The sequence below is a fragment of the Oncorhynchus tshawytscha genome, linkage group LG13 (assembly GCF_018296145.1).
Source record: "Oncorhynchus tshawytscha isolate Ot180627B linkage group LG13, Otsh_v2.0, whole genome shotgun sequence".
Classification (NCBI taxonomy): Eukaryota; Metazoa; Chordata; class Actinopteri; order Salmoniformes; family Salmonidae; genus Oncorhynchus; species Oncorhynchus tshawytscha.
This window is the reverse complement of record NC_056441.1, coordinates 33513756-33534015: the sequence shown is the minus strand read 5'-3', so window position 1 is coordinate 33534015 and position 20260 is coordinate 33513756. Positions and strand designations below refer to the sequence as shown.

Here is a 20260-nt window from a genome sequence, read left to right as displayed (position 1 = left end):
GGAGCCAGAAGGGTGTCCGGGGTGGCACTGGACACCCCTGACATCTGATTGGCCACCCCAATATTTAATTCGCTACTGGCAGTTTAATGCTGATTGACATCTCATTTCACCTCTTGTTGAAAGAAGCATTATTTTGACGTTTTTAAATCGACGAGAATATTAACGTTGGTTGCGAGATACAAAATAAGAAGAAGAATAAGAACATACAGAAGAAGAAGAGGGAATATTTCCACAGCTCCACGAGCTCTTTTCGCGATTGACGAAAGCATCATATTTGAAGTACATTTTAAGGTTTAGCATCGGGTTTAGGTTTCCTCAACAACTTTTACGAAAGTTGAGTCGCTGTGTAAGTTAACGGTAGACCTTTGGTTCCATTAACAGACAATTATGTTTACATCTGTGCTAGAAATACACGCATATACAGTGCAGTGTCGTAAGTTACAGTATACAAATGTTTAGCTAATATGGGGTAACTAGTAGGCTACAGCTGTCAGTGTTCAGCAAGTTAGCATTCAGTAATTTGAAATCCATTAACTCAGTTAGATTTCCGTACTTGAACTCAAAACAAACATGTGTTATTATCAATCTGTTAACGTTACTCAAAAGATTACCACAATTTGCAGATAGCCTGTTTGCTATCGTAAAGGTATAAGAAATTATAGCTAGCTAAGTTACTTACTGCAAAGTAGGGCTAGCCATGATCAAACTAGTCATTTGGGCGGGTGGTTGATTTTAAGGTACAGTTATGATAATGGGGATTTGTAATTAAGATTGAGATTGGACTAAAATGTGGATAATTGGATGCTTATGTAGCCGATGTGAAATGGCTAGCTAGTTAGCGGTGGTGCGCGCTAGTGGCGTTTCAATCGGTGACGTCACTTACTCTGAGACCTTGAAGTAGTGGTCCCCTTGCTCTGCAAGGGCCGCAGCTTTTGTGGAGCGATGGGTAACGACACTTCGAGGATGACTGTTGATGTGTGCAGAGCGTCCCTGGTTCGTGCCCAGGTCGGGGCGAGGGGACGGACGTGAAGTCTATACTGTTAGACTTAGATGTAACCATAAACAGCCTTATTTTTGCATAGGGTCAATTAAACATGATAAGAAAGGGAGAGATATCATATTTATTTTTAAAGAAGCACAAACAGGCAGATCAGGTGCAAACAGACCCCATCCCTTGCATCACCACCGGACACGAGAGCAGCTCCCTACCTGAGGCTAGTCAGAGTCAGTGTGGTCAGACTTCACAAGGACCCAGTCTACCACCACCAGGTTAGAGCATCTACCAGGCAGTCAGTCACATGCCAGTTCAGAATTTAAGTTTAGCTTCAGCTTGTAATAGATGATTTTGTCCGATTTAAGCCTCACTTTAAAATGTTGGTTGTTGATTCATGTGTGTTCTTGTTTTGATGGCTGTGACATTTTTATGTTGATTATACACTAATGATTCTTGTGTTGTTTTAATGTAATAGATGTATCAAGGGATGACACAGAGACCTCTGGCTCTGAGCAAGACAGTGAGCCAGAGCTGCCAGGTGATGTCATCGAGCCCCTCCCAACTGCATCAAGCACCACATGTGCTGTTCCAAAAGGACCCAATGGTAGGCCAGGCCTATACTTTAAACTACACATTTTAGTTAGCAGCTGTTCGTATCTAATCTTGTGGATCCCATAACTATACATTTCCATAGAGATATGACATATTATTTAACGTGTATTTCAGACATTTCAAGATCCAGAGAAGAGGGTCCTGTACAGCCGTGTTTGAAAACATTTGCCAAAACTCAGCATGGTACTAGGAAAAGGGCTGTCAACAGCTCCTGGTATAAGGACAGTTCATGGCTTGAATATTCTGTAAATCAAGATTCAACTTGTTGTTTCGCCTGTAGGCATTTTTCTCTGCCCAATACACCTGAATCTGCCTTCACATCACAGTTATGTTTCTCTGTTCAATACACCTGAATCTGCCTTCACATCACAGTCATGTTTCTCTGCTCAATACACCTGAATCTGCCTTCACATCACAGTCAGGTTTTTGTAACTGGAAAAAGACGCTGTTTAAAGATTCTGGGTTTTAAGCTCCATTCGAAGGCAAAGCATCATATCAACGCTATGTATGCTTGGAATCAGCATAAAAGGGCTATAGACAGCAACTCATCAATGTTAGATGTCATAAATGAGGACCGGAAAAAGAAAGTGGAGGAAATCTGTACTTACATTAAAACAATTGCAGATGTGCTCCTATTAACTGCCACTCAAAATAAAGCGCAGAGAGGTCACAACAAGGGTAATGTTTTGACAATCTTAGAAGAAATAGCAAAGCATGACCCTCATAGAGAAAAGGATGAATGCATGTGGCAATGCTAAGTACACAAGCCATCAAATCCAGAACAAAGTTCTTGAGGGCTTAGCTGAGATAGTACAAAGTGAAATAATAAGAGAAGTAAATGAAAGGGAAGTTTTTAGTGTAATTGCAGATGAAACCAAAGATTTAAAGAAAAAAATAAGTCTTTATTTGTGAGGTACTATCCATGAAAGCGTTTGACATTTTCAGTCAGATGAAAGCTTAGATGCAGCAGGTCTCACAAAAATTATAATTGATTGCCTTGAAAAACATGGCCTGGACTGCAGAAATAATCTTGTGAGCGGAAAGCATTCGGGTGTGTCTGCACAGATTAAAAACAGTGCAAGGTGTGCATTTTGTGTGCATTTGAATGTGCATCGATGCTGTAAAATCAGTGTCTGAATCAGTTCACTTTTTTGCTCTCCTGCAGAAGCTTTATAACTTTGTATCTGGCTCGTACGTTTATCTCAAGTGGCTTGCAGTTCAGAAAGAGCTGTATCCACAGCATCAGCCCAGGGAACTATAGAGACTTACGGATGTAAGGTGGGCATGCAGATGTAACAGTATAGACTTTACGTCCGTCCCCTCGCGCCGACCTGGGTGCGAACCAGGGACGCTCTGCACACGTCAACAGTCACCCGCAGCAATCAGTGATCCAGGTCAACAGCATCAATGTAACAGTATAGACTTTATGCCCGTCCCCTCACGCCGACCTGGGTGCGAACCAGGGACGCTCTGCACACGTCAGAGCGTCCCCGTGATCGTTATCCATCACTCCACAAAAGCCGCGGCCCTTGCAGAGCAAGGGGAACCACTACTTCAAGGTCTCAGAGCAAGTGACGTCACCGATTGAAACGCCACTAGCGCGCACCACTGCTAACTAGCTAGCACTTTCACATTTGCTACACAGATACATGGAATGCCATAATCTGAAGGACAGGCTTCCAGCAGTTCTGAGAGTGCTACAGGATATCACACTTGAAAATAGTGTTGATAGATCAGTGGAGGCAAGGGACCTTCTTTCTCAGATAGATTTACTTTTCATAGGGCTTTTGGTTACCTTTTGGAAAGTGCTTGGTGATGCCAAATGTCTTTCTGACATGTTCCAATCAAGCTCTCTTGACCTAGCAAGGGCTGTGGATCTAGTAGGTACCTTTACAGACACATTACAGGACTACAGAAGTGAGGGTTACTATGGAGAACTATGGAAAGAGGTTGAAGAGATTGCAGAGCACTGCAAAATAAGTGTACAAACAGTGTGCAAAAGACAGCCTAAAACAAGCTTAAGATTTCACGACTCACTGATGATGAGCACTGTAGGACAGAAAAATAGAGACCAAAGTGATGGTGAGAGCTTCCAAAGAGCAATCTTTTGTCAGGCGCTTGACAGTCTCACAGCTGAGCTGCAGAGGTGTTTTTCAAAGAAGAATTGTGAGATAATGCAAGGGGTCCAGTCTCACAACCCAAAGAGTACAACATTCTTGAATGAGAAGACTCTGTTTGCCTTTGCTCAGACCTTTGAGTCAGATTTAGAGGACCTCAAAACATGAGGTTCATCAAACCAAGCAGCTTCTTGATAGGAGAGAGAAAAGTGGAAGGGACAGACCGTCTACTCTATGACTTTGTTGTGTTTCTAGAACCTTATAAAGAGGTCTTCCATGAGCTGTTTCGACTTTGTAAGATTTCTCTTGTTACACCAGTCAGCAGTGCTTCTTGCGAGAGAAGCTTCTCAGCTTTAAAACGGATTAAAACCCACCTTTGGACAACAATGGTTGATGACAGGTTAAGTCACCTCGGAATTCTCAGTGTTGAGTCAAGGAGGGCACGCTCACTCAAAATGGATGGAGTTTGTGAAAACTTTTGCCAGTTCTCATCAGAACCTCAGAATTATGCTGTTTTAAATCTACCTAGGATAATTTGGCTCTTAGGAGGTCCCTCTGGTCATGATTAAAACCCGGACTGTGTACTAACTAGTACACTGACATTCTTAAATGATAAATCCAAAGGGTATCATGTCACACAGATTTAATTTGGTCTTGATTAGGCCAATTCCAATACTTTTCTTTGCTATTAGTTAACATAATATATAAGCATAAATTTGATACTGTAATTTTGTAATATTGATGGGCACCAAAATTATTTTATATTTTTCAAGTACATTTCTGCTTGATACCTGGTATGTCAAATTGCAGTGTTTTTTTGTAAATTATTTTTTGTAAATAAACAATGCAATTTATGTAACACACAAATGCTATCTTATCTCCTTGTTGCTTGAGCTTTATTTTCTGAAAATATTTTGGATGTTCAACACTTATAGACCCAGATTATATATTCATGAAAACAGAGTGACTCAAGTCTCTCCTAGGTGTGTGTGTGTGTGTGTGTGTGTGTGTGTGTGTGTGTGTGTGTGTGTGTGTGTGTGTGTGTGTGTGTGTGTGTGTGTGTGTGTGTGTGTGTGTGTGTGTGTGTGTGTGTAAGAAATTGAGCTGCAATTCCGAGGTAGACACACTGACTATTCATAGTATGATATAGAATTCTAATGAAGTGTGGTCCAAAAGGGTTACTATCTGCAACATTACATTACTGACAGAAGTTTGTACTTATAAAAAAGATATGTAACCGAGTAAAGGGAGATGTTAGGTAAGAATTGAACGTGTAAATGTTCATTCATAGTCATAACATAGGGTTTGCACGTTTACACTTCTAATTTAACATTTACTTTTCATGTTTCACGCTGGCTTTTCTTACGATCCGAACAATTTACGTATAGATTTTCTTACGATCCTAACGCTATGTAAATTCAACCTATTGGCAGCTATCTCGCTCCATACATCAGTCTCAAGTGAAAGTCTAGTCCAGAGTATTGAGGCTCCAATTCAAGTTTCAAGTTATTTTATTTCCAACAATTCTAGTCTCAACTCATCAATTTGTGGCTGGAGTCAGACTCGAGTCCAAGTCATGTGAATCGAGGCTACAACTCTGGAGAGTTGCATTTTTTTTATAGTTATAGGTACGTTTTTAAGCGCTACTGACGGAAGAGTCGTTTAGGAGCTAAATGAATGGCTCTTTTAGGTGAACTGAGCCAAATGAGCCGGCTCACTGAAAAGACTCGGAATCCACATCACTCGAAAGTGGTTGTGTTTACGCCGGTAAATTCATGACGTCACATGTGTAGTAGTCCCAATAAGCATGCCCCTCCAGGGCTGTGTGCCATACTTTTCACCTCATGACAATATCAACACAACATATTTCCACAACACAAATCCTACTTTTATAATCAGAATAATGGTCAAGACAAGACATGGAAGAAATGAAGCTGTGTGGGAATTGGACGATTCTATTATTTTATTTAGTTCCTTCATTAATGAGAGCAGGCATTCGTCGTCTTTATATATCACAGATGAGTAGATGAGTCACACACAGTGTGTGACATATCATCCATTACACAATAAACACACATTTTAGACTTTCGTCTCTGCAATACTACACCGCAAGGAGATATGACGCTCATGACCACGACCAGTGTATTTACACATGCAGTTCTCTCCTCCAACCATTCGTGTCCCCATGAAGATTACATTCACAATCATTTCATGTAGCTAGTGTTTGGATTAATTCGCATATTTGCTGAGTATTTTCTTCTTTTTTCCCCCCGAAATATTTTTGGTTTGCATATTATACTAAATGTATTTTATGTTTGTAGCTTGGTGCATGACATCTACAAAGGAGTTTTCCCCCTGTGGTTAATGCAGCTCGTGACGTCATTGTTTACAGACCGTGGTCACAGATATACAAATATTTTGCTGTGGTAGTACAAGAGGAAGTGAAGTGGAGGAAGCGAATTCAAGACAGCGAACGAGGAGACAGTGGAATGTAAATAGTATGGCTGTCAGCCAGCGAAGCTCGTTAAACGTTTTCTGTTGATTGGACCAACAACAGTCTAAATTTCACTACTTTTTTTGTTGTTGTTGCCATTTACGCTGTCAACTGGCTTCGTGGTAAGTTATTTTATTTTCTGCTGGTCAGCTAACGTTAGCTAGCAAGCAAGCTGCCAACAGCAGCAAGATACTCATTGCCGGGTAACGTTAGTGATGGGCGCTATCAACTTCTGAGCGTCACCACGAGGCTATAGCCAGCTATAGTCCGGACAGTAGTCAGTTCTGGTGCTAGTTGGCAGATGCAACATTTTCTAGACCGGCTTTATAGTTAGCGTTACCTTCTTAGTATTTTGTCAACCCCCAGGGTCAGTCCTATAACATAGTTAGAATAAGAATTTGTGTTTTTCGAGAATAAGTTTTTCCCCTGACTGATATTTTTCTTGCAGGTATGGTACAATTCTTTTAAAGAATATGGTTACTCGAATTCACCAGCTGATATTTTCAGACGAAGCTAAGAAGTCAACCATACCGCATTTGATATCCTAGAAACATACTGAGTCATCCATGTCACGAGGCAAGGGACAAGCTTGACCAGCTCCATCTCCCTTGTAACTTGTCCATCTCTCTGGTGTATTCCATTGTATAGTCAGGAAAAGCACAACTTTTATAACCAGATAAGTTGTGCCTCCCCCAAAGATAACTTTGCTCTAGTTTGCAGCTGTAGCTACAATGGACAGAGGCAGTGCTGAAAATTATCTGTAAGATAATTGTACTTTTGTTAAGGTTAAATTGATATATATATATATATATATATATATATATTAGTGTAAAGATCATTATCTTTTGTTAGAGGAAATCTTGTAGAGTTTTGTGAAATCCACTCTGTCTTACAGTCTGAATGACATAAAACCGACAGAGCGACTGTGGATTCTACTGTAGCCGTCCATCAATCCTGTTTTGCAAACTAAGGACACTGTTACTCAGGGAACTGATTGTCGAGTAGATTTCCCTCAAGATTCACCTAGAAGGTCACTGCCAACTTTTAAAGCCTTGAATATTGTTAATGTAAAGGGCTGAGTTTGTTTTTCTATGCTTATACAGCCTAAGCCTGAAGTAGTCTTTACAGACGACTTGGCCTTATTTTCTATTGATTAAGTGCTACATTGAACATTACCCGGCTATGGAGGATTCTGAGATAGTCGGAGGAGATCTCCTGAGCGTTGTCAAAGATGACTGCTCTCTGACAGAGGCTATTTCTGAGGAGGGTGGCCATGCACCAGGGTCCTCTGTAGCTAAAGAAAGCCACAAAGCAGAGCCCTTGGACCGTGAAGATTCCACCAAAGTACCATCAGTCAAGACTCCAATTATGGAAGCAGAAGGTTCTGGCAAACACAGTGGAACCGCACTCACGCCAGTCATGTCTGAAAACGGCACAACAGAAGACGCTCAATCCACCCCGCAGAGCCAAACTCTGACCGAAGTGAACGGGGAGAGCTCAGAGGCCATGTTTGGAAGGTCGGACGAGAATAGCCAGTCGGCTACAAGCGACTCTCCCTCCTTCTCCATCCGCAGCCTGGAGTTCTTCGAGGGCAACACCGGGAATGACGAGCCATTGTCGTCCTACTCTGCCCTGGGCGACGAGGGCCGCTCCCCCTCTGCTGACGTCCCCGGCCTGGTCAGTGACGTCCTGGCTGCCGCAGCCACGGGAGGGGCCACCGCCGCCCCAGAGCCCATGACGCCGGCCTACTACTTTGTGAAATGGATCACCTGGAAGGAGAAGAAGACACCCATCATCACACAGAGTGAGAACGGGCCCTGTCCCCTGCTGGCCATCATGAACACCCTGTTTCTGCGCTGGAAGGTATTGTTGGACTGTAGAAACAGCTATATAGGACTAATGGGGTCCATGATTACGCATCTCAGTTGTCTTAAGTGGTTTTAGGCCTACTTCATCTGCACTGATCTCAAAACATATGATAGGGTAAAGCAGTATATTATAGGACTATTGGGGGATTTTGCATTCACTGGTCTATTTATTTTCAGATAAGTGCAGATCAATGGAAAGAGCCCAAAAAAGGAGGCTACTTTAGACTATTGAGACGCACGTTGCAAAATCCTCCAATAGTCCTAAAATATACTGCTTTACCCTGTCATATGTTTTGAGATCAGTGCAGATGAAGTACTTAAGACAATTGAGATGTGTAATTGGCCTTAAGGTGACTGAGAATAAGGGTGAGGATGACCTGACACAGGCGTGAGGGAAGTTTCTAGAAACAGGAATTACAGGTTCACGTTAGGGTGTGATGAGCCGTAGTTAAGAGAACACCAAAGCCTTCTGAATCCTATAATCTTGTTTGTACCATCAACATCTTTCAAAATCGACGCAACACAGAATTTACGTTTATAAATGTCAGGATGGCAGCTTCAGAGAGTCTATTGTTTAATGAACATTGGTCAAGAAAAGTGCTTACAAATTATAATCATGTGTGATTTGTCTTCAGGCCAAGCTACCCGCCCAGACAGAAGTAGTCACCACAGAGGACCTGATGGCTCACCTTGGTAAGAAACAAGGAAGTGTATTGACTGTGCTTCCATACAGACTTTGTTACACTGAAGTTATTGCTTTGTAACTTCCAGTAAACAACACATTTTCCTACATTATTCTGAGGTTGTCATGAACACATGAAAATGCAACCAATGCATGAACATACGAGTAACTAAAGAGACTGCATATTATCAGGCAGTAAATTAAAGATCATCACAGGCCCTATGCTCCAGGAGCCAAGGGCTTAAGTCATTGAAATATCTAGCAAATTGAGCAAGCAGTCAACTTTGACCATTTACCATGGAGAAATACAGTGCCTTCAGAAAGTATTCACGCTCCTTGACTTTTTGTGTTACTGCCTGAATTTGAAGTGGATTAAATTGAGATTTTGTGTCACTGGCCTACACACAATACCCCACCATGTCAAAGTGGAATTGTGTGTTTTTAGAAATATTTACAACTGAATTAAAGGGGAAAATGCCTTGAGTCAACAAGTATTCAACCCTTTTATTATGGCAAGCCTAAATAAGTTCAGGAGTAAAAATGTGCTTAACAAGTCACATAAGTTGCATGGACTCACTGTGTGCAGTAATAGTGTTTAACATGATTTTTTTTATGACTACCTCATCTCTGTACCCCACACATACAATTACAGTGCATTCAGAACCCTTTTACTTTTTCTACATTTTGTTACCTTACAGCCTTATTCAAAAATTGATTAAATCACAGATGGTGGGGATTTAATACATTACAGCCTTATTCTAAAATGTCCAAGGGGTCTGAATACTTTCCGAATGCACTGTAAGGTCGAGAAGTGAAGTTCAAACAGATTCATCCATGTAGACCAATGCTGTGCGAAGATGGGCACCTATTGGTAGATGGGTACAAAAAAAAACGCTCAGTCACTACAAAGATACAAGTGTCCCTCCTAACTCAGTTGCTGTAGATGAAGGAAACCACTCAGGGATTTCACCATGAGGCCAATAGTCACTTTAAAACAGTTTAATTGCTGTGATAGGAGAAAACTGAGGATGGATCAACAACATTGTAGTTACTCCACCATACTAACCTAAATGACAGTGTGAAATGAAGTCTGTACAGAATCAAAATATTACAAAACATGCATCCTGTTTGCAATAAGGCACTAAAGTAAAATTGCAAAAAAAAGTAAACTTTATGTCCTGAATACAAACGTTCAGGGCAAACACAACACATCACTGAGTATAACTCCACATTTTCAAGCATGGTGGTGGCTGCATCATATTATGGCTATGCTTGTCAGCGGCAAAGACGAGGGAGATTTTTGGGATAAAAAGAAACGGAATAGAGCTAAGCACAGGCCAAATCCAAGAGGAAAACTGGAAGACAAGTTCACCTTTCAGTTAGCCAGTAACCTAAGACACAAGGCCAAATATACACTGGAGTTGCTTACCAAGATGACATTGAATATTCCTGAGTGGCCTAGTTACAGTTTTGCCTTACATCGGTTTGAAAATCTATGGCAAGACTTGGCTATCAAACAATGCTCAACAGCCAATTTACCCAGAAAGACTGTACAGCTGTAATCACTGCCAAAGGTAAATATAACATTTATTGACTCCGGTGTGAATTGTTATGTAAATGAGATCTTTATTTAATTGAATACATTTGCGAACGTTTCTAAAAACATGTTTTCATTTTCTCCTTATGGAGTATTGTGTGTGTAGATGGGTGAGAACCTACAGTGCCTTGCGAAAGTATTCGGCCCCCTTGAACTTTGCGACCTTTTGCCACATTTCAGGCTTCAAACATAAAGATATAAAACTGTATTTTTTGTGATATTTTTTGTGAAGAATCAACAACAAGTGGGACACAATCATGAAGTGGAACGACATTTATTGGATATTTCAAACTTTTTTAACAAATCAAAAACTGAAAAATGCAAAATTGCATTTTTCTGAAAAATGCAAAATGGCGTGCAAAATTATTCAGCCCCTTTACTTTCAGTGCAGCAAACTCTCTCCAGAAGTTCAGTGAGGATCTCTGAATGATCCAATGTTGACCTAAATGACTAATGATGATAAATACAATCCACCTGTGTGTAATCAAGTCTCCGTATAAATGCACCTGCACTGTGATAGTCTCAGAGGTCCGTTAAAAGCGCAGAGAGCATCATGAAGAACAAGGAACACACCAGGCAGGTCCGAGATACTGTTGTGAAGAAGTTTAAAGCCGGATTTGGATACAAAAAGATTTCCCAAGCTTTAAACATCCCAAGGAGCACTGTGCAAGCGATAATATTGAAATGGAAGGAGTATCAGACCACTGCAAATCTACCAAGACCTGGCCATCCCTCTAAACTTTCAGCTCATACAAGGAGAAGACTGATCAGAGATGCAGCCAAGAGGCCCATGATCACTCTGGATGAACTGCAGAGATCTACAGCTGAGGTGGGAGACTCTGTCCATAGGACAACAATCAGTCGTATATTGTACAAATCTGGCCTTTATGGAACAGTGGCAAGAAGAAAGCCATTTCTTAAAGATATCCATAAAAAGTGTTGTTTAAAGTTTGCCACAAGCCACCTGGGAGACACACCAAACATGTGGAAGAAGGTGCTGTGGTCAAATGAAACCAAAATTGAACTTTTTGGCAACAATGCAAAACGTTATGTTTGGCGTAAAAGCAACACAGCTCATCACCCTGAACACACCATCCCCACTGTCAAACATGGTGGTGGCAGCATCATGGTTTGGGCCTGCTTTTCTTCAGCAGGGACAGGGAAGATGGTTAAAATTGATGGGAAGATGGATGGAGCCAAATACAGGACCATTCTGGAAGAAAACCTGATGGAGTCTGCAAAAGACCTGAGACTGGGACGGAGATTTGTCTTCCAACAAGACAATGATCCAAAACATAAAGCAAAATCTACAATGGAATGGTTCAAAAATAAGCATATCCAGGTGTTAGAATGGCCAAGTCAAAGTCCAGACCTGAATCCAATCGAGAATCTGTGGAAAGAACTGAAAACTGCTGTTCACAAATGCTCTCCATCCAACCTCACTGAGTTCGAGCTGTTTTGCAAGGAGGAATGGGAAAAAATGTCAGTCTCTCGATGTGCAAAACTGATAGAGACATACCCCAAGCGACTTACAGCTGTAATCGCAGCAAAAGGTGGCGCTACAAAGTATTAACTTAAGGGGGCTGAATAATTTTGCACGCCCAATTTTTCAGTTTTTGATTTGTTAAAGTTTGAAAAATCCAATAAATGTCGTTCCACTTCATGATTGTGTCCCACTTGTTGTTGATTCTTCACAAAAAAATAGTTTTATATCTTTATGTTTGAAGCCCGAAATGTGGCAAAAGGTCGCAAAGTTCAAGGGGGCCCGAATACTTTCGCAAGGCACTGTATAATCAATTTAGAATTCAGGCTGTAACACAACGAAGTGGAATAAGTCGAGGAGTATGAATACTTTCTGAATGCCACTGTATATCATAACACGCATTTCTGTTTGGTCACTCACTGTCTGAGATCCACAGTACCCATTTTGTTTTCATACTCCTGCAATTTGCGTTTCTGCCACAGGAGAGTGCGTATTGTCCATCAAACCCAGGGAGGAGGCTGAGGGAATGGAGCTCAACTTTCAGCAGGTAAACACACATCTGTCCACTTGGCTTATTTGTGACACTGTCGGTCTGTGTCTGAATGTTTTTCGGAAGCTGCGCTAGCGTGTGTGTGTTTGGACTTGTGCGTCTGCAGGTGCAGCTCTGTCTGTGTTGTCTACCTCACAGGAGGTTGGTGGCACCTTTTTAATTGGGGGGGGGGGCTCGTGGTAATTGCTGGTGCGGAATAAGTTAAATGGGTTCAAATAAATCAAACAAATGGTTTCCGTGTGTTTGCCTTTCCATTTACTCCGTTCTGGCCCTTATTATGAGCTGTCCTCCCCTCAGCAGCCGCCACTGGTCTATCTTTTTGTAACTGTGTGCACAAAATTGTGTGTGTGTGTGTGTGGGTGTGGTTGGGTGTAAGGTTGTGACACATTTTTAAGGGGAAGTGGAGTTCACAGCAGAGGCAGAAGCCTGTGTCATCAGTGCTAAGTCACACCAGCTGCCACTAGAGTACCACAATAAGGAGTTTAGGGAACAACAAGGATTCAAAATTACTGTACCAAAAATGTACAGTAAGGTGTAAGCATCAAACAAATTGGTGGCAAGGTAGCAGCTCTTTAATACAAAGTGACTTCCGAGTCAACCCATCTGTTTGGTATGTGTGGCTCATGCAGGAATCAAACCCATGTTTTTGATGTTGTAAGCACCATGATCCAACCAACTGGGTCTGACATACATGCAGTTCAGAGCTAATCAATCTGGTTCCTTTACTGGGGGAACCCAATTATTCGACTGGTCTATAGGCTGTTGTTCGACCAAATTTTTATTTTTTTTGTCGAGCAGTAGTGTGTGTGTGTATGTATGTATGTACAGTTGAAGTTTACATGCACCTTGGTTGGAGTTATTAACTCGTTTTTCAACCACTCCACAAATTTCTTGTTAACAAACTATAGTTTTGGCAAGTCGGTTAGGACATCTACTTTGTGCATGACACAAGTAATTTTTCCAACAATTGTTTACAGACAGATTATTTCACTTGTAATTATAATTCCAGTGGGTCAGAAGTTTACATACACTAAGTTGACTGCCTTTAAACAGCTTGGAAAATTCCATAAAATGATGTCATGGCTTTAGAAGCTTCTGAGGCTAATTGACATCATTTGAGTCAATTGGAGGTGTACCTGTGGATGTATTTCAAGGCCTACCTTCAAACCCAGTGCCTCTTTGCTTGACATTATGGGAATATCAAAAGAAATCAACCAAGACCTCAGAAAAGAAATTGTAGACCTCCACAAGTCTGGTTCATTCTTGGGAGGAATTTCCAAACACTTGATGGTACCATGTTCATCTGTACAAACAATAGTACACAGGTATAAGCACCATGGGACCACGCAGCTGCCATACTGCTCAGAAAGGAGACGCGTTCGGTCTCCTAGAGATGTACGTACTTTGGTGCGAAAAGTGCAAATCAATCCCAGAACAACAGCAAAGGATCCTGTGAAGATGCTGGAGGAAACAGTTGTAAAAGTATCTATATCCACAGTAAAACGAGTCCTATATCGACATAACCTGAAAGGCCGCTCAGCAAGGAAGAAGCCACTGCTCCAAAACCGCCATAAAAAAGCCAGACTACGGTTTGCAACTGTACATGGGGACAAAGATCATACTTTTTGGATAAATGTCCTCTGGTCTGATGAAACAAAAATAGACCATAATGACCATCGTTATGTTTGGAGGAAAAGGGGGGAGGCTTGCAAGCCGAAGAACACCATCCCAACCTTGAAGCACGGGGCTGGCAGCATCATGTTGTGGGGGTGCTTTGCTGCAGGAGGGACTGGTGCACTTCACAAAATAAATGGCATAATGATGAAGGAAAATTATGTGAATATATTGAAGCAACATCTCAAGACATCAATCGGGAAGTTAAAGCTTGGTCGCAAATGAGTCTTCCAAATGGACAATGACCCCAAGCATACTTCCAAAGTTATGGCAAAATGGCTTAAGGGCAACAAAGTCAAGGTATTGGAGTGGCCATCAAAGCCCTGACCTCAATCCCATAGAAAATGTGTGGGCAGAACTGAAAAAGCATGTGCTAGCAAGGAGCCTACAACCTATGCTACACTTGAGAAACAAGTTATGGTTTATTTCATTCCATTTACGAGTTCTGTCAATTTTGTCATTGTCTTTTGTTTGGAGCGCTCCTGTCAATGTTGAATAAGGACACTCACCTGATTACGCATAGAAGTAGGTCTATATGCTACCTGGCCTGCTTGCGAATGTAGGCATATAAATGTGCCCATTTGGTGTTAGTATTTCTGATTGGCTTAATGCACCACCACCTGTGGAGGTTCTCATGTGAATGTTCTCCTCAAACAGCAAGCAAACAAAGTCTATTTTTACATCTATTGAGTGACAATTCCTCAATGTATTTTCAAAATCTTTCCAGCTCTCTCCCTTTCGATAACCACTCTGGGAGAAAGGGGAAAATGTCATGCTCTGATCCAGTGGAAACGTCTTAAAATAGGCCTAACTGATAACTTCTTATCGCTTGCTCAAATTGCCTACAGCTGTGTCTGTCCGAGCTCACTGGTACACTAAACTCCTAAGGGCCCAGAATATTTTCTACAATGTTGCAAGGAGCTTCAGGCCAACCCAAGCTAATAGTTGATACAATGTTTCAAGTTCATTGCAGATAGTCCATGCCTATTTTTGTCAGGATATTTTCTACCTACAGGCTGCAATGTTTTTATTTGTTGGCTTTTATAGGCATTTTTTTTACATAGCCCAGTTGGGAGTATAAGTTACTTATTAGGTTTGTTTCATTTAGATTTGGATATAATTTTCATTAACCACATGAATGATTTTGAGATACGAAGACATTTTTAGTATAAATGAAATGGAAATGAAAACCATAACTGGCACGCAGATCGGTAGAAATGGTAAGATACATTGGCATTCCACATGAGAGTTTCCCGACTCCTCGTGTAGCCTATTACCAGCAACTTCAGGAGAGTAACGGCAGAATCGGAGAAAGCCGTAATGGGAGGAGGATTTTTTTTTTCTTCTTGTTATCTTGATCTCTGTTTCCCTGTTGAGTCTGTCATATTTCATCAGTGATCTTGAAGCATCAGATAAGGTAAATACATATAGTTGATTTTATTAAACACAGGGTGTGTATACATATGGAAAAATACACGTTTTAAAATTGACTAATCGATTGGTCGAAAGAACTGACTTCTTTCGGTCGACCAATATTTTCTTTAGTAAGGGAAAACCCTAGGTTCATTTTTCATTGCTAAACTCAGAGGATTCTAGTTTGCTGCCTAGTTTCACTCAAACACCATATTGTAGGAGTCGACAGTGACAGACATTTTTAGGTATGGTTGAGAGTGCAGGTCTCTTGGAAACATTAACCTGCACATCCACTTAGCTTTATCCTTCAGCATTCTCATACCTTACATGTCAATGGAACTGAGGTGTAAACCATATGAGAAAATGATTTAGGAACAGGTGATACTGGACTTCTGCGCAACCAACTCTACATTGTGTGCAAGTACGATTCCATCTCAACACAAAATATTAATTCAAATGACTCTTAGAAAATGGTCTGATCTTCAATTCTAGACGTTAATCTCGAAATCGACTGTAATCGACTCAGTTTCCAACATCTGTAGTTTTCTAATATGCATCATGTTCTATCTTTGAATCCGCAGAACATGAGCGATGCCATGGCAGTTCTGCCAAAGCTGTCCACGGGCCTTGACGTCAACGTGCGCTTCACAGGCGTGTCGGACTTTGAGTACACACCAGAGTGTATCGCCTTTGACCTGCTGGATATCCCGCTCTACCATGGCTGGCTGGTGGACCCTCAGGTAAGGAACATTTGTAGAACATGTGAAGGTGAAAGCCCTCTTTTCACAATTAATGCCCCAAATCCCTTTGTTTTGGGCTTCAGTTTCAAAGTATTTTCTTTCTCCAGAGCCCTGAGATGGTGGCAGCGGTGGGAAAGCTAAGCTACAACCAGCTGGTAGAGAAGATCATCGGCTACAAGCATTCGGAAGACAGCAGCCGTGTCAGTGAAGGTGCAGGACCTTCTGAATCCTTACTTGACATGAATCCTTACTTGGGACGGCAGGGTAGCCTAGTGGTTAGCGCGTTGGACTAGTAACCGGAAGGTTGCAAGTTCAAACCCCGGAGCTGACAAGGTACAAATCTGTCATTCTGCCCCTGAACAGGCAGTTAACCAACTGTTCCTAGGCTGTCATTGAAAATAAGAATTTGTTCTTAACTGACTTGCCTAGTTAAATAAAGGTAAAATAAAAATACATTTGAGTTGTCACCAACCCTTGTCCTGGTGAGCTACAGGAGTTATGTTCAAGCCCAGCTCTAATAAACTGGTTTTATTGATGATGGTCTTGATGGGAAGTTGATCATTTAATCCCAATTGCATTCTGTTCACTTGGCCGTTTCCTCTGTAATGCAGCTATTCCCCTTACTCTCTTATGCTGGTACTTCTCCGTCTCAGGTTTGGTGGCAGAGCAGTTTCTGGAGTGCACAGCGACCCAGCTATCGTACCACGGACTTTGTGAGCTCAACACTAAAGTCAAGGAGGGCGAGCTGTCCGTATTCTTCAGAAACAACCACTTTAGCACCATGATAAAGCACAAGGTGCGTGTGTGTGCGTGTTGGTAAGGAAATGTACCAATGGATCAATCTATAGAGTGCAACATATAGAACCTTGCAGATAGAAATGGCATATATAGATAAGACTGTATTCTACATGACAGCGGCATGTAGCACGTTCTGTAACGTTCCCTCAAGCGCCCTGCAGTAGCACAACATTCTCTAAAACGCTGCTCGCCACCCCCCAGTGATTGACTTCTAACCTTTGACCTTGTGACCCCACAGGGCCACCTGTACCTGCTGGTGACAGACCAGGGCTTCCTGCAGGAGGAGGGGCTAGTGTGGGAGAGCCTACACAATGTGGAGGGCGACGGCAACTTCTGCAACTCAGACTTCCGCCTGTGCCACCCGCCCCAGAGGAGCGTCCTCGTGACACAGCCCGACAGTCTCACGCCCCAGCAGCAGCAGAGACAGATTGACCAGGTCAGTGGGCAGTATCCAATACGCCATAGAGACAATCTCCATGTCTTCTGCTGCAGCTAGATAGTTAAGGGTTTTTTATGTGTAAAACTGCCACGCTGTCTGTGTCTAACGTGATCCTAACTTGAGATCTGTATGTACTGTAAATCATGCATGGACGTTAAGGATTTCAGCCTCTATGCACATTTCCATGACCACATTCACTCACCCCGTGGTGTATGCTTGGTTGCCAGGACTACCTAGTGGCCATGTCTCTGCAGCAGCAGCAGCAGGGGGTGGCCCCGGGGCCCCTCAGTGACCTGGACCTGGCCAGAAGGCTGCAGGAGGAGGAGTACCAGAAGCAGCAGCAGCAGCAACAAGGTCCCTCCCAGGCCCCAGCACAGCAGGTAACCAACCACACTATCAAGACATTTACTAGAAGGAAAGATGGTGCCCTCTCTAGGCTTTACTTCAACAGTATGAAAGATGGTGCCCTCTCTAGGCTTTACTTCAACAGTATGAAAGATTAACACAATACAACAGTATAGACCTGTGATATTCAAAAGTCGAAGGGGAACTGCAGTTGACTTCCCCATGAATTTTTTTTTTTTAAACAGTTTTGAGTAAATGTATTTTCTTTTAATTTGGATAAGAGATAAATTCATAACATTCAAGGTTATTTTTAAGATTGTCGTTAGATGTGGGTTTGCAAAAAAAATGAGGTCCCCTAGAAATTCTGGCTGAAAAAATGGAGTCCCCGCTGAAAATGTTTGACGACTGGTATAGACAATTGGTAAGAAAGTGTCCCCTGGTGCTTTTTCCATCACACTACAATTTATTTGAGCAGAAAATGTGGAGGACTCATTGCATTCTTTCACCACGGTGCAGTGCTGTACTTTTCTGGTACTAGGTTAAAAGGCAACTTTCTGCTATCTTTGATTCACAAACGTCCTACATAGCAGCTTGTCCATTTCCTGTATGAATGTTTGTTTTGCTTCCAGGTGAGACGTCAACTGGCAGCCAAGCCGGGAGGTCAGAGGAGACGGGAGAAAAAGGATGATTCCGACTGTGCCATATTATAGCGACACCTAAACTTACCCTATTCCCCCATGAGCCTGCACTTCATTGCATTAAGCCAACCCCTAACACATACACACACAGTTAGGGGATTGTGCCCCTGCCATCTCAATGCCAAACTCACCCTTCACACTAAACCTTGAGGTTGTACCTCCCCATCTCTCACCCATGTTCTTCTTTGAACATCCAGGCCAGAAGGTGGCAGTACTAGTCCTGCTTTGCTAGACCTCAGAACAGAATCTAAACGTGAATTGAGGCTGCAGAGAGGAAATCCCATGCAGTTGGTTGGTTACAGCAGCTGAGAATCATAACCAAGACACGTCACAACCCAGGTAGTCACACATCAGGGGTCGTCTTCTATTCAGCTATCACTGCCCCTCTTGAGAAATATGAGCGAAGTTTGTAACTGTGGTCTGGTTTGGTTTCTATGGCAACGAGGCAGACAGTGGTCTGATTTTGTAAGCTAAGTGGACAGAAAGTGAAGGTCTAAATTAAAGGGAAGTCGCTACAGCTCTGACCAACTGATGCATCTTGATAGATGATGCAACTTTTGAAATTGCAAAAAAAAAGTTTAAATTAAGAGCACAAAGACAACCCCCCTTCGCTGCTACCTTCTCGCCCTAGAAAGATCTGTTTTTAAGCAAACTGTAGGGTAGTTGTCATCTGACTCATTCAAGCCATGATGGAAACTTCAGTACATTCCTGTCCTATACAGAACAATGCACAATTATGCCTGGGTCGAGAAGCGGGCTCTGCAAGCCCGACGAACGAACGAAGAGATGGCCGTTTTCCCCAAAGTCCTATCTGCTAGAGTAAGCATGGGCTTTTCTTTCCCTGTCATATAGTGTACTATGCTGTAGTTAGTAGCAGGGAGGAATTATGCAGAAGTTGAGTGGTATGGGCAGTGAACGGGATCTGCTGGAGCATCTTTTGTGGATGACTTTTGAGATCATTGGAGGGTTAAAGATGACTATATGGGAATAAGAGTCGCATTAAAGGTCCAATGCAGCTGTTTTTATCTAAATTTTAAATAATTGAAAGGTAAGAATTTTAAATGGTCAAAAAGAATCAAATAGCTTCTTAGGAAAGAGCCATTTCTGGAGCAAGAATTTTGATAGGACCGTCTATCTGCGAGTGGTCTGAGTGGGGAGGGGAAACCTGAAAATTAGCTGAGAGGTTTGGAACGCTTTCTTATTGGTCTATTAACCCATTTCAGGCAGGCCCAAATGTCATCCCAAAACCACAGGCTAACATTTCTGAATTTAACAGTATTATTCCAACATCAGTGTGGAAATATATATATATATATATATATACTGAACAAAAATATAAAGCAACAATTTCAATCATTTTAAAGAGTTACAGTTCATGTAAAGAAATCAGTCAATTGAAAGAAATTAGGCCCTAATCTATGTATTTCACATGACAGGGCAGGGGTGCAGCCATGGTTGGACCAGGGAGGGCATAGGCCCAGCCACTTGGGAGCCAGGCCCAGCCAATCAAAATGTTTTTTTCCCCCAACAAACGGGCATTATTACAGACAGAAATTCTCTAAAATGACATTATTGTAGAGAAATTAACATACAATTCTCTGGCAACAGCTCTGGTAATAGCTCTGGTGGACATCTCTGCAGTCAGCATGCCACTCAACTTGATACCTCTGTGGCATTGTGTGAAAAAATGCAAATTTTAGTGGCCTTTAATTGTCCCCAGCACAAGGTGCACCTGTGTAATGATTATGCTGTTTAA

At 42.0% G+C, this 20260-nt stretch overlaps 1 protein-coding gene and 1 long non-coding RNA gene across 3 annotated transcripts; both read left to right on the top strand.

The window, feature by feature from the left end:
- The first annotated feature begins 57 nt into the window (after positions 1-57).
- Positions 58-1970, top strand: LOC112264742. The gene is made up of 3 exons (XR_002955671.2): positions 58-346; positions 1470-1598; positions 1721-1970. It is a non-coding gene; the product is annotated as an uncharacterized LOC112264742 (long non-coding RNA).
- A 4117-nt stretch (positions 1971-6087) lies between these two features.
- On the top strand, positions 6088-19832 carry LOC112232389 (ubiquitin carboxyl-terminal hydrolase MINDY-1-like). Of its 2 annotated transcripts, none has more exons than XM_024399389.2 (10): positions 6088-6339; positions 7321-8080; positions 8721-8778; positions 12330-12394; positions 16066-16224; positions 16332-16434; positions 16878-17020; positions 17261-17458; positions 17689-17841; positions 18436-19832. In XM_024399389.2, exons 2-10 carry the CDS (start codon positions 7400-7402, stop codon positions 18514-18516), a joined length of 1641 nt encoding a protein of 546 aa, XP_024255157.1. In that variant the 5' UTR covers positions 6088-6339; positions 7321-7399; the 3' UTR covers positions 18517-19832. The 2 variants fall into 2 exon arrangements, with proteins under 2 accessions (XP_024255157.1, XP_024255156.1); XM_024399388.2 differs by having other exon boundaries at positions 6666-8080.
- Positions 19833-20260: the final 428 nt, after the last annotated feature.